The sequence below is a fragment of the Amblyomma americanum genome, chromosome 5, assembly GCF_052857255.1.
Source record: "Amblyomma americanum isolate KBUSLIRL-KWMA chromosome 5, ASM5285725v1, whole genome shotgun sequence".
NCBI classification, from domain to species: Eukaryota; Metazoa; Arthropoda; class Arachnida; order Ixodida; family Ixodidae; genus Amblyomma; species Amblyomma americanum.
The window spans coordinates 166,258,259-166,270,359 of NC_135501.1; the positions used below are offsets into that span (position 1 = coordinate 166,258,259).

General features: G+C 51.2%; 1 protein-coding gene across 1 annotated transcript in view; it reads right to left on the minus strand.

The window, feature by feature from the left end:
* Positions 1 to 12,101, minus strand: part of ttv (exostosin glycosyltransferase 1 ttv) — a 150,855-nt gene that overhangs the window by 7,285 nt on the left and 131,469 nt on the right. The window contains exon 5 of the mRNA XM_077665724.1: positions 1,711 to 1,920. Coding sequence (XP_077521850.1) covers positions 1,711 to 1,920 — 210 coding nt within the window. The remainder of the gene's footprint in view (positions 1 to 1,710; positions 1,921 to 12,101) is intronic.

Consider the following 12,101-nt stretch of genomic DNA (forward strand, 5'->3'; position numbering starts at 1 on the left):
AGCGCATTCGGACGGCTTATATGTGATGGTAGCTGCATTCGTGTCTTGGAACCTCCGTCACCAACTTTTCTTAGCTATTGAAAGCGAGTGACAGCACGCTCGGCTACCTTCGACATTTTTAATATGTGGCGACCCGCATGACCAGCGCCGGTATATGAAAGGGAGGTGAAAGAGGAAAGAGAGAGCAAAGTGCCATAGTGGCAGGCTCCGGAACAATTTCGACCACCTGGGCATGACATGGCATAGCACATGGGCGCCCTTTGTGTTTCGCCTCAGTCTAAGCATGTTTTTCAACCACGTGAGGATCTTTAATGTGCACTGACATTGCACTGCAGCACATGGGCACCTTTGCATCTCACCTCCAGTGAAAGACGGCTGCTGCAGAGATTTGAACAACTTTTATTTCCACCAGAAAAGATGTTGCTGCGCCAATGTGCTGTGCCACATCAGTGCATGATAAAGGACAAATTAATCCTAAACATCCATTGCAGCACTTCTTTGCTTCTTTCAATCTTTCTTCTTTCCCTTTCCTTTCCTTCAAGGCACATTTGAGGTGCAGACAGAGAACTGAGACTGTTACTGCACCCACTCTCCCTTCCTTTGTTTGATGTCAGTGCATAATTCATAATTACTGCACCTCTTTCTCTTTTTTTACTCCCTTCCTTATGGCGCGGTTTGGGTGTCCACCGAGGTATGTGAGACAACTGACAGTTATAGCATAGCATGATCCACTTCCGCGGGGCACCACTGCGTACGCGCAGTGGCGCCTTGTTTGTGGAAGCGGTCACGATAGTGGATCGCGAAACACGCTACGCTATAACTCTATAGTTACTACCCCATTTCCTTACTTTAAAACCAATTTTCATCCAAAGCACAGCACAAGACGCGTCGGCGACAGCTGAGTCAGCGGGGAAGCGAACATGGTCTGCTTGTGCTGCCGTGGTTCAAATACCACGCGGGGGGCTGAAGATTTTTTAAAACGAAAGCTTTACTAGAGCCAAGGTCATTGGCGCGGTACATTTGACCTTCACGTGGAGGAGTGTCAGCCACGCGACTCACTCCAGCCGGCCGCCGCGCCAGCTGTGCCCACATGACTAATCACGTGACTTGCCGTTCGCTTGAAAGGGAGACTGCGCCGCTGTCGCGTGCGTAGACACTGTTGCCTCGCAGTTTCTCGCAATGGATGAAGCGAGTCGGCCGGGACCGTCTATGCCGTCGGGACGGTCTCGTAGACGACGGGCTGAGTGTGATCATATCCAGCTGCCAATCATGCTAAGTATTTAGCTAGAGGCAGGGAAGTTAAAGGTGCCAAGCTAGCGGCAGAAACCGACTATGAACGGGAGCGTCGACTGGCTCAACGGCGGTTGAAGGATGCCGCAAGGCGGCAGCGAAGAGCTTTGGAAGGCAGCCGCTGCTGCTTCTGCCTCCGCCACGACTTCGGCGACGGGCGAAGAGGTTGAGTCTAACCGGACTTAGCAACATGGCATAACCACGCATAACAAATTTCACTCGCATAACCGGGCTTAGTCAAGCTAAGCTGCAGCCATTCTTTTTCTGTTGGATGTCATTCGGACGGACGGAGAGTTTCGGAACATTTCGGAGAAGTTCGCCCTTATGTTCGGCGTCAGGTTTTCCCTCGCGTTCGGCTTAATTTGCCGAGAATGGCATGCAGACACAAGCATTGGTCAGAGGCACTGAGAAGTGTCTCACCTCTTCCGCAGTGAGAGCCACGTCCTCGTCGAGGGCGAGCACTGCATCGGTGGTGATGAGGGGGTGAGGTGCGAAGCGGGTGCTGATGCCCCTCTGGGGTGGGACTACCACATACACTGGAGCCCTACCGCTGGCAGGGGACAATCCTGTGCCCTGAAGGAGCTTGGCCACCACAGGGGCCGGTGATTCGCCTCCCCACACGATCAGCACCTGCAAGGACGCGGCGGCCACAGCGTGAGACCGCATAATGCTCCCACGATAAGATCTTCGATGCAATGCTTCCAGGTGCGAGCACAACACCTACACACAGAAACCTTACAAGTGACTGTACTGTAGTTCACATATGAAAGCGTCCACTCAAACCCCCAGCACTTGCGCACAGCATTGGGAAAGCACACATACAAAAAAGAGGAAAGTCTAACTGTTGCTTTTACATATTTAAAGACAATCAGCAATACATTTCTATCACAGTGAGTTGTATCAGCACCATAGAAGTGCACAGAGGGGAGGTTTCAAGGGGTAAATTCCCCCCCCCTGCTCCTTTGGCCTTTGGCCTTGCGCCTTCAGAAATGTCTTCCACTTTCCTGACATTCACCCTCACGCCTCGGACAAAACCTACCCAATTGTCACCACATGGTTTCCTCGGCAGCGGCAGTGTTCAACAACACCTCTCCTCTCCTCATCCCGGGCACAAGCCCTTCACTGCCAATCTACAGTTAGACGTTACGCGTCATGTGACATATGCGAGCTCCTTTACTTTTTTCTATCAGAGTGCACACAGGTTACGCAACAGACGATTTTATAAGCGCATAGGTTGTCTGAAGTACAAACTATTGCCCTCAAAGGAACAGAAAAGAAAAACTAATAATATGGCCAGCACAACACATAGATTAGGTTGGGGTGGGTTGGGTTTGGTTAGGTTTTTGGGGAAAGGAAATTGCACAGTATCTGTCTCGCACATATCAGGGGACACCTGAACCACCCCCTAATGGAAGGGATAAAGGAGAGACTGAGAGAAGAAAGGTAGAGGTGCCGTAGTGGATGGCTCCGGAATAAATTCGACCACCTGGGGATCTTTCAGGTGCACTGACACCCCACAGCACATGGGCGTCTTCAGCTTCTTTGCCTCCATCGAAACGCGGCCGCCGCTGTTGGGTTCGAACCCGGGTACATTGGATCAGTAGGCGAGCGCCCTGACCACTGAGCCACCGCGGCGGGCTACACGCAACACAAGGTGTTTGAAAATCAACGCAAGGTGTTTGAAAATAAAAAAAAATTGCAGTCGCTTAGGTCAGCTATGCCAGGATATAGGTAGTGACAGCTGTAGTTCTCCACTGGTTACGCATGTTGTCCAGTTTGCTGATGTGACTAAAATGTTAAGCATTGAAGAAGTATTTGGTGAGACACATTGTTTATTCATTCAATTGTTTTGACAGAGATAAACACTGTTCAATGATCGGTAAAGTAATACGCAGACGTCTTAATGCTGCCTACACAGTATTTAGACTGGTTGCTTTCTCTCAGATACACAAGGTCAATCCTCCCGGTCCAGGATCGGGAGTACCCTGGTTCGAACCCGACCGCGGCGGCTGCGTTAAGCATTGAAGAAGTATTTGGTGAGACACATTGTTTATTCATTCAATTGTTTTGACAGAGATAAACACTGTTCAATGATCGGTAAAGTAATACGCAGACGTCTTAATGCTGCCTACACAGTATTTAGACTGGTTGCTTTCTCTCAGATACACAAGGTCAATCCTCCCGGTCCAGGATCGGGAGTACCCTGGTTCGAACCCGACCGCGGCGGCTGCGTTTCGATGGAGGCGAAACGCTAAGGCGTGCCCGTGCGCTGTGCAATGTCAGTGCACGTGAAGGATCCCCAGGTGGTCGAAATTATTTCCCAGCCCTCCACTACGGCGCCTCTTTCCTCCTTTCTTCTCTCAGTCCCTCTTTCATCTCTTCCCTTACGACGTGTTTCAGGTGTCCGCCGATACAGTGAGACAGATACTGCGCATTTCCTTTCGCCAAAAACCAAATTTTCAAAAAACGCCGGTACCCCGCCGCGGTGGCTCAGTGGTTAGGGCGCTCGACTACTGATCCGGAGTTCCCGGGTTCGAACCCGACCGCGGCGGCTGCGTTTTTATGGAGGAAAAACGCTAAGGCGCCCATGTGCTGTGCGATGTCAGTGCACGTTAAAGATCCCCAGGTGGTCGAAATTATTCCGGAGCCCTCCACTACGGCACCTCTCTTCTTTCACTCCCCCCTTTACCCTTCTCTTACGGCGCGGTTCAGGTGTCCAACGATATATGAGACGGGTACTGCGCCATTTCATTTCCCCCAAAACCAATTATTACTATTATTAAAACGCCGGTGCACTTTGATGCGTTCAGTGGAACGGTAGGTGTAATCCACGCGACGCCTGCCGTGGAGACCGACACCGCGGCCGTAAGGTTCAATTGGTTTTTGGGGAAAGGAAATGGCGCAGTATCTGTCTCACATATCGGCGGACACCTGAACCGCGCCATAAGGGAAGTGATAAAGGAGGGACACGGGAAGAAAGAGCGGCGACGAAGCGCGCGGCGCACCCACTCCTCCTCCCCGGCTGCTACAGTAATGGCGCATGCGCACAACTGGCCTCCCCAATGTACCATGGTAACGGCGCATGCGCACAAGTGGCCTCCCGATGCGTTTTTACGCAGGAAAAACGCTAAGGCGCCTGAGTGCTGTGCGATGTCAGTGCATGTTAAAGATCCCCAAGTGGTCGAAATTATTCCGGAGCCCTCCACTACGGCACCTCTTTCTTCTTTCACTCCCTCCTTTATCCCTTCCCTTACGGCGCGGTTCAGGTGTCCAACGATATTTGAGACAGATACTGCGCTATTTCCTTTGCCCCAAAACCAATTATTATTATTATTACTACTACTACTACCGCGAAATGCTCGACTGCTAGCCTAGTGTAGCTCCCGCTGCAAAACTGGTTTTGAGGAAGGGAACTGGCGTAGTAACCGTCCCACTTATTTCGGTGAACACCCGAACCGCGCCATAAGGGAACGGATAAAGGAGGGAGTGAACGACGAAAGGAAGAAAGAGGTGCCGTAGTGGAGGGCTCAGGAATAATTTCGACCACCTGGGGACCTGTAATGTTCACTGACATCACCCTTCCCAGCGGCCACTGAGCGCGAACATGCAGCGAAAAGCTCCGTGTCATAGCTATAATAATAATAATAATAATAATAATAATAATAATAATAATAATAATAATAATAATAATAATAATAATAATAATAATTGCTTTTTGGAGAAAGGAAATGGCGCGGTATCTGTGTCATATGTCGTTGGACACCTGAACCGCGCCGCAAGGGAAGGGATAAAGGAGGGAGTGAAAGAAGAAAGGGGCTATAGCCCTGTTCATTCTTTCACGATAGCCAGGATCCGAGGGCATAGGTATACTACGTCTGCCCCATCTCCGCTTCGTCGAGACTTTTCGTCCGTCCATTAATCCCTTTAGAACAAATCCGTATATGCTATATACGGATTCCCGGAGGATTTGTGCGGTTTCTACGGAGCCCGTAAATAGAAAGCCAAACAAACGAAGACAAAAGACGCGATAAACAACTTTTTCAAAAAACAATGCGACTGTATACGAATTATACCGATGGCAACGATCCATTCAACATGAACAAAAAGTACCGGCGAAATTAAAGAAAAGCGCGATCGGTCGGAATGCGGGTGGATTCGAGCGAATATAAGGAGTACCTTTTTGCTACACGTCACGAAGGCAGCAACCGAAGGCGACAAAAAGCAAAAAACAAACAAAAAACAAGCCCCCAAAGATGTAATCGCTGGAGGGCCTTGGCAGGCACTTACTCCCGCGGTAGCATTTGCCGGTGCAGGGAGAAGAGTATGCGCGAGCAAAAAATATACACGCGCAAAGAAGTAAAGAGAGAAATGAAGAGACAGGAACCACTCGGCAAACATCGAAGGAGGGAGTCGGTCGCGAACGGTGTATGGACGGAGGGAGTGTGACCCGAAGAGGCCCGCACCGCGCGATACACTCTCCCGAACAAAGAGTCCGTGTATGGCTGCGCACAGTCGTCGCCGCAGTCTTCTTGCCGAGGGGGTAGAGAGAGAGGGAGAGAGGTGAGGAGAGAGCAGATACCGGAAATTAAGACAGACGAGGAAACGATTTCCGAGGCCCGCCGTAGGGCTCGGGGAAAAGAGGCGCGCCGCGGGGCGCCGAAGACAGGCACTCGGCTCGGCGTCTCACTCTGTCCCAGTGCTGTGCAGTGTTGCCAACGCTGCAGCCGACAGCAGCCAACAGGAGGCGGTAGCATACGCACAGCCACCAATGGGGCGCATACGCGCGGCGCTCGTGCGCATGCGCAGTCGGTTCCCAAAGCAGTAACGTTAGCAACAGCGCGGTACCGTTAAGTGTAAGGCGGTTGTAACGTTCATCAGAGGGTTTAAATCACAGTTGTGTTGACAAAGCGAGGGCGTGCTAGCGTAGAAGAATACCGGGCCAGCCGAGTACCTGCTACGCATGCGCAGTGGCAGGTGTCCGTCCTGAAAAAGTAACTCCGCAGTGTGCTCGCTCTATTAACCCTGTGTTCCCGCGTTCAACATTCGTAAACGCTTGCGTCGGCCGCTTTGCAGCTTCACACTAGAGGGTTCTGGCACCGTCGTACGGTAAATACGCGAACTACAACGGACACATTTAGCGTAGCCGCACAGCCGTACGGCAGGTACGGCCGTTGCTACTGTTGCCAGGCTTGGCTAGCCACATTTGCCGTACAGTATCAGTTGCCGTAGTTCAGTACGGAGGTGCTACAGGAGACGGTGCCAGAACTCTCTAATGTGAAGCTGCAAAGCAGCCGACGCAATAATAATAATAATAATAATAATAATAATAATAATAATAATAATAATAATAATAATAATAATAATAATAATAATAAATTGGTTTTGAGGGAAATGAAATGGCGCAGTATCTGTCTCACATATAGTTGGACGCCTGAACCGCGCCGTAAGGGAAGGGATAAAGGAGGGAGTGAAAGAAGAAAGAGGTGCCGTAGTGGAGGGCTCCGGAATAATTTCGACCACCTGGAGATCTTTAACGCACGGCAAATGTGGCCAGGCAAGCACGGCAACGACAGCAATGGCAACGTGTTATCGCATTGACCTTAAACGGCTGTCCGGCTCTGCTAAAACTGTACCATGAGCGACATGTGGTGCCAGGCTTGTTGAGAAATACGCGCAGCGTTTAATCCTTTTCGCCGATAATTAAATGTTTTTGATTGTTTGTACTCCGGCATCAAACTGCTCCATCGCTACTTATGGTAGATCCGTACTGGTCTTTTTTCGCAGGTAGGGTCGGGCTGAAAAAAATTCGAGAAGAAATTAGACGTACGGTTGGCACGCCTGCAAGATCCACGCAGCTACTTGTCGAATAATTCTTCCGAATCGGCCCGTCGAGGCGCAACGGCCTCTGGAAGAACGGAAAGTACCGGGGCGGCAAAACTTCCTCGAGTGGCCAGGCGACGGCGCTGTAGCACTGGAACCATTCGAATGCTGACCAGCTTGTCCAGATTTTCCCTGTTCCATAGTACTCCGTCGTCTTTATTTGAAACTGGTGTAGACAGGCCGTTGTGGAAACTACGGCCAGCATCGGCCAATCAGAGGAGAGCTGGCGTGATAACCCAACGAGCCACGTTCCTACGCGACTTACAGCAAGCGAGCTTAGTGCGTTGTCTGCTGTTTTCCAGCACTGGGCACAGACAACGCAATGCGATCCATGAGTCTTGTTTGTTTGCTTGTTTCGCTCAACGTATACGCACTGCTAGCTGCAACTTTGGCACTTCTTTCCATCACGTATTTGAGACCTGCCTGGGTTCACATGTTTCTTTGCGAGGCTGGAATATATGCAGAGCGCTAGGCAGGACGGGAAAAAAATTGACAGGGACAATTAATTACCCTGTGTATTGGCAATGCAACAGCATTAGCTGCTGTTGATGTCTTTACCGGAAGTGACGCCACTTCCGGTCCGATGAGTTCCTTGGTTTTTTGGAGAAAAGAGATGGCGCAGTGTCTGTCTCACATCTCGGCGGACACCCGAACCGCGCCGTAAGGGAAGGGATAAAGGAGGCAGTGAAAGAAGAAAGGAAGAGAGAGGTGCCGTAGTGGAGGGTTCCGGAATAATTTCGACCACCTGGGTATCTTTAACGTCCACTGACATCGCACACCACACGGGCGCCTTCTCTTCCCTCCAAACAATAGGAACTATATCCGCACTGGTGACGTCACTTACCTCCAGCCAATGGGAATTATACGGTCTAGTGACGTCACTTAAATCCAGCCAATGGGAATTACACGATCTAGTGACGTCACTTCTCTCCGGCTAATGAGCGAATTCTATGACCGAAACTTTCTTTCCCCGATGAGCTTTTAATGGTGCAGCATTAAAAACTACAGCGTAGGAAGGACAATTACGAGAAGACAGAAACAACACATCGTATGTGATGATCCAACAAACCTCGAAGCCCATTCGGCCAGGTAGTTACACGCAGTGACCGAACGCACCGCGAGTGCTACCTTGGACGATTAACAGCTGGACGCCGCACTCCAGTTGTAGTCAACATAGTGCTGTGCGCGTTTTTTTTTTATTGTTCCGTCATGAACTAACCACGCGCACAACCTGTACACATTTTTTACAGTGTAAATAGTTTGTACGTATTACTTCTCCCCCTATCCTCTCTTCCTGTCCCCTCACCTCTTTCATTTCTCCATTCTGCCTGCTATCCTTCATTTCCGCTGCCCCAGCTCAGGTGCTTCAGTATCGACGGCAGATGGCGGGGCTAGCAAAAATCTTTTCCTTCCTTTTTATCATTATTTTAATAAAACCACTTACCGCTACCTAAGCATATGCTACTCTGGGGAGTAGCCCACGAAGGCATGAACGCGTAGGCCTCAACGCACGCAGGGGCTGTGGCCCACAACTAAGCGAGCACGACGTGCCTATACGGGAGCTGCTCCGTTTGAACCACCAGCCTCCCACAGGGTTGCACAGTTTTTGAGCGAGGCCCGGTTCGCACAAAAGGAAAGGGCGACAGCCTCTCGATTCCCGGGGGTCCCGTCTCGAGTGACCGTCGTCTGCACCAAAGGGATGGAGGCGGCGATGCCGCAACCCGAACATTATGTGCGGCCGCTTTTCTTTTGGGCAAACCCGAGCCGGGAGACTGTGCACCCCGGGGAGTACCGGCCCTTTGACGACGAAAGCAATCGGCAATGACTTTTTTTGCCCCGTCCCTAGCCGCAAAAGAAATAAAAGCCCCCTTCCCACTGGACCCTTGGAGGTATGCGCGCTGGACATGTGCCGAATTGCGATTCGGGATGGACGGCCTCTTTTTTTTTTCCCCCACCCTCTCGACGGGACACTGCGACACTGCAACGCTGATGAGCTGCGATGGGGAATCTTATCTCGGCTGCGCCGCCTTTTCGCCTTCTTCAGCGGCGAGGAGAAAGGCGGCGTGGCGAGGTGTTCGTCGGCCAAAAAGCATTTCCGCGAGATACACACTGCGGGGACCATTTCTTTTGTCTCCTTTTGTAAACACGCGAAAGCCTCCGGTCTCCCCGGCACCGCTGGCGAGAATCTGCGGCACGGAACTCACAGCCGTCCGCACACGCAGAAAGTCGGCGGTCAATAGGAAGGAAGGGCGGCGGTCTGAAAGGCAGACGCCGCGAGAACGGCCGAGAGGAAGTGATCGACCATTACTGGAAACGGTATCGGTTTGCGTTACAGCGCGTGTCTACTCCAAAGCCCCTGGCAGACTGCGAACGCTGCTCTCGAGACGATGCGCGCCATCAGGGCCAAAAGTTTTCGCAGATGAGCACTTAGAAGCTTACGCACCTGGTTCCAGGCCGCCAGGAAAGACGGCGATGATTTTTTTTTTTCAGGTCGTATGGTGCTTTAAACTTTTGACAGCAGGTACACACACATCGCGCAAAGATACCTAGCGCGGAGCGAAAGACAGGTTGTGTTTCAGGCGCGAGTTAAAGCCTACTCCCGATGGGATAAAAGCCCGCCTCCTACGCATCGCAGCGTGACCAGCGGCAGGGGAAGACGGACGATTACGGCAGAACCGTGCGGCATGTCGCGTTCAAGGCTCAACTAAATTCCCCAGGTAGGAATAGTGGTTTTCAAAGCATGTCCAAGCCACGACCAGTTCGTTGCACAGTTGACGGGAGCAGAGAAATTTAAATGTACAGGAAAGCGACCAAGCTCTCGAGGATCGCGCAAGACGACCAGCCGTCTGCGGTTGTCATAGGTTAGACGTTTTATCTCCCAATCGCTTTGGCCATGCACGTTTTGGCGGCGCAACTTATGTTTTCTCGCAAGGTATAACGCGTGCCCTTCTGTTGTCTATCTGCCCAAACATCACTTCATCCACCTTCTGCTTTCTTCGTTGCTTGAACAAATGCCAAGCCTGCTCCTGTCGCATGCTTTCCGCTTCGTTCCAGTCGCGGTCAGTCGACGCCATTCGCACGCATATACATACCTGCCAAGTACCGCAACGGGCCGCGCTGAACGCGCACCCTTACCGCGACACGTTTACCCTAATGTGATACCCAGCACGGGGCCCATTAAGGGTTAAAAAGGACGATGATGATAACGATCATGATGGTGAGAAAGAAGAGGAGGAGGCCCCCATAGGAGAATGGCCAGCTTTCAACGTTTCCTTCTTCCTTCCTCAGCCTTCATGTTATTTTCGTCCATGAAATATTTGTCTGAAAAACTCTGTGTTCCCCCAATTCTTGGCCAATCCACCTATGTGGGCATGTGCCATTGTATGAGGGTAACAACAACAACAACGGTTCCTGCAACTGCACTCCTTGGGTAATGAGCCTCTCCTCCCTACTGCGAATGATGAGCATTTGACAGTTCCTTGAAGTGTCCCTTTATGCAGTTCACGGCAATGCGAGGTGTACGCGACCCTCTTGCGGTGCAGAGTACCACGAATAAATCCTTATTCGTGCCGAACGAGGTTCTCTCTGTCCAACTTTGTGAATCATGTGGTGAAATTTAATCGCTTGATCATTTACTCCTCTCCTGTCAGCAGTTGGCTTCTCTGTGAAGAGTTTATCTAGAGATTCTCCTCGCTTGATTAGCGCTTCCTCTTTCTATTCAGGTTTTCCTCTCCTTTGGGGAAAGCGCCAGGTGATATGTCCCAAAACCAGTGTGCGATTATTCTCAAGATTACATCAATGCGTCAGGGAGATTTCTTTGACAGTGATAATTCAAAACTATTTCCTTTAACACAAAATTTCACCCACGTCTACCTCAATTGCGTCAACGTATCAACACTTTGAATGTGCAAGGCACCCCAGACAATCTCACACTGTGGATATCTGTCCCTCAGCGGACACATATCTACTGCGGCCGTCCGCATACTCAGGGCGAGAAAAATCACCTTTACGGGATGCTTCATCACGTGGACACCAGGCCATGGGATTTTCAAATGGAACCAACGTGCCGATGGCAACGCCGGAGCATACGACAACTGGGAGGCGCATAACGACAGGAAACTGGACACACTCACTAGATGGTTTGGGGCCATCTCTGGATACCAAAGAGCCCTCAGGAGGACCTACCCCCATCCCCAAAAATACCTTAGTAGAGAACAGTCGGTTGCCTGGCGACAACTGCAGACTAATACATACCCCAATCTGAGTCTACTCAGCAAAATCTATCCGACAACGTATGAGAACAAATGCCCGCTCTGCGAAGCCGTCGCGGTGGCTCAGTGGTTGCGGCGCTCGGCTGCTGCTTGTAGCGGCGCTGATGAAGATGAAGCTGGGAGCGCGACCTCGCTCGCGCAGAAAAGAACAGAACGCATTCGGCAAGCTACCTGGCCAGCAACATCGACAGCCCGCTCCGCCAGCTCACCAGCCGCGGCTACTGAGACCTCCAATAAATGTGGATCGCCTTCCACATGCTGGCCCGAAAGACGCGGGTTCGATCTCGGCCGCGGCGGTCGAATTTTGGTGGAGGAGAAATTCTAGAGGCCCGTGTACTGTGCAATGTGAGTGCACGTTAAAGAACCACAGGTGGTCGAAGTTATTACGGAGCCCATCACTACGATGTCCCTCAAAGCCTTAGTCGCTTTGGGACGTTAAACCCCCATAAACCAACCAAACCAAATGCCCGCTATGCAGGGAACACTTTGCATAGCGCCAACAAACAACACACCAGCACCGTAGCAGTGGGAGGCTGCACTGCCCTGCTCGAAGCCTGAAGAACAGCTCAAGTTGATCGACAGAGCTCGCAAGACGGCAAAGGAAGGCCACTGAGGCCCTGGGACTGAGAGTCCAACCTTCGCCAAGAAAATCCCTTTGCA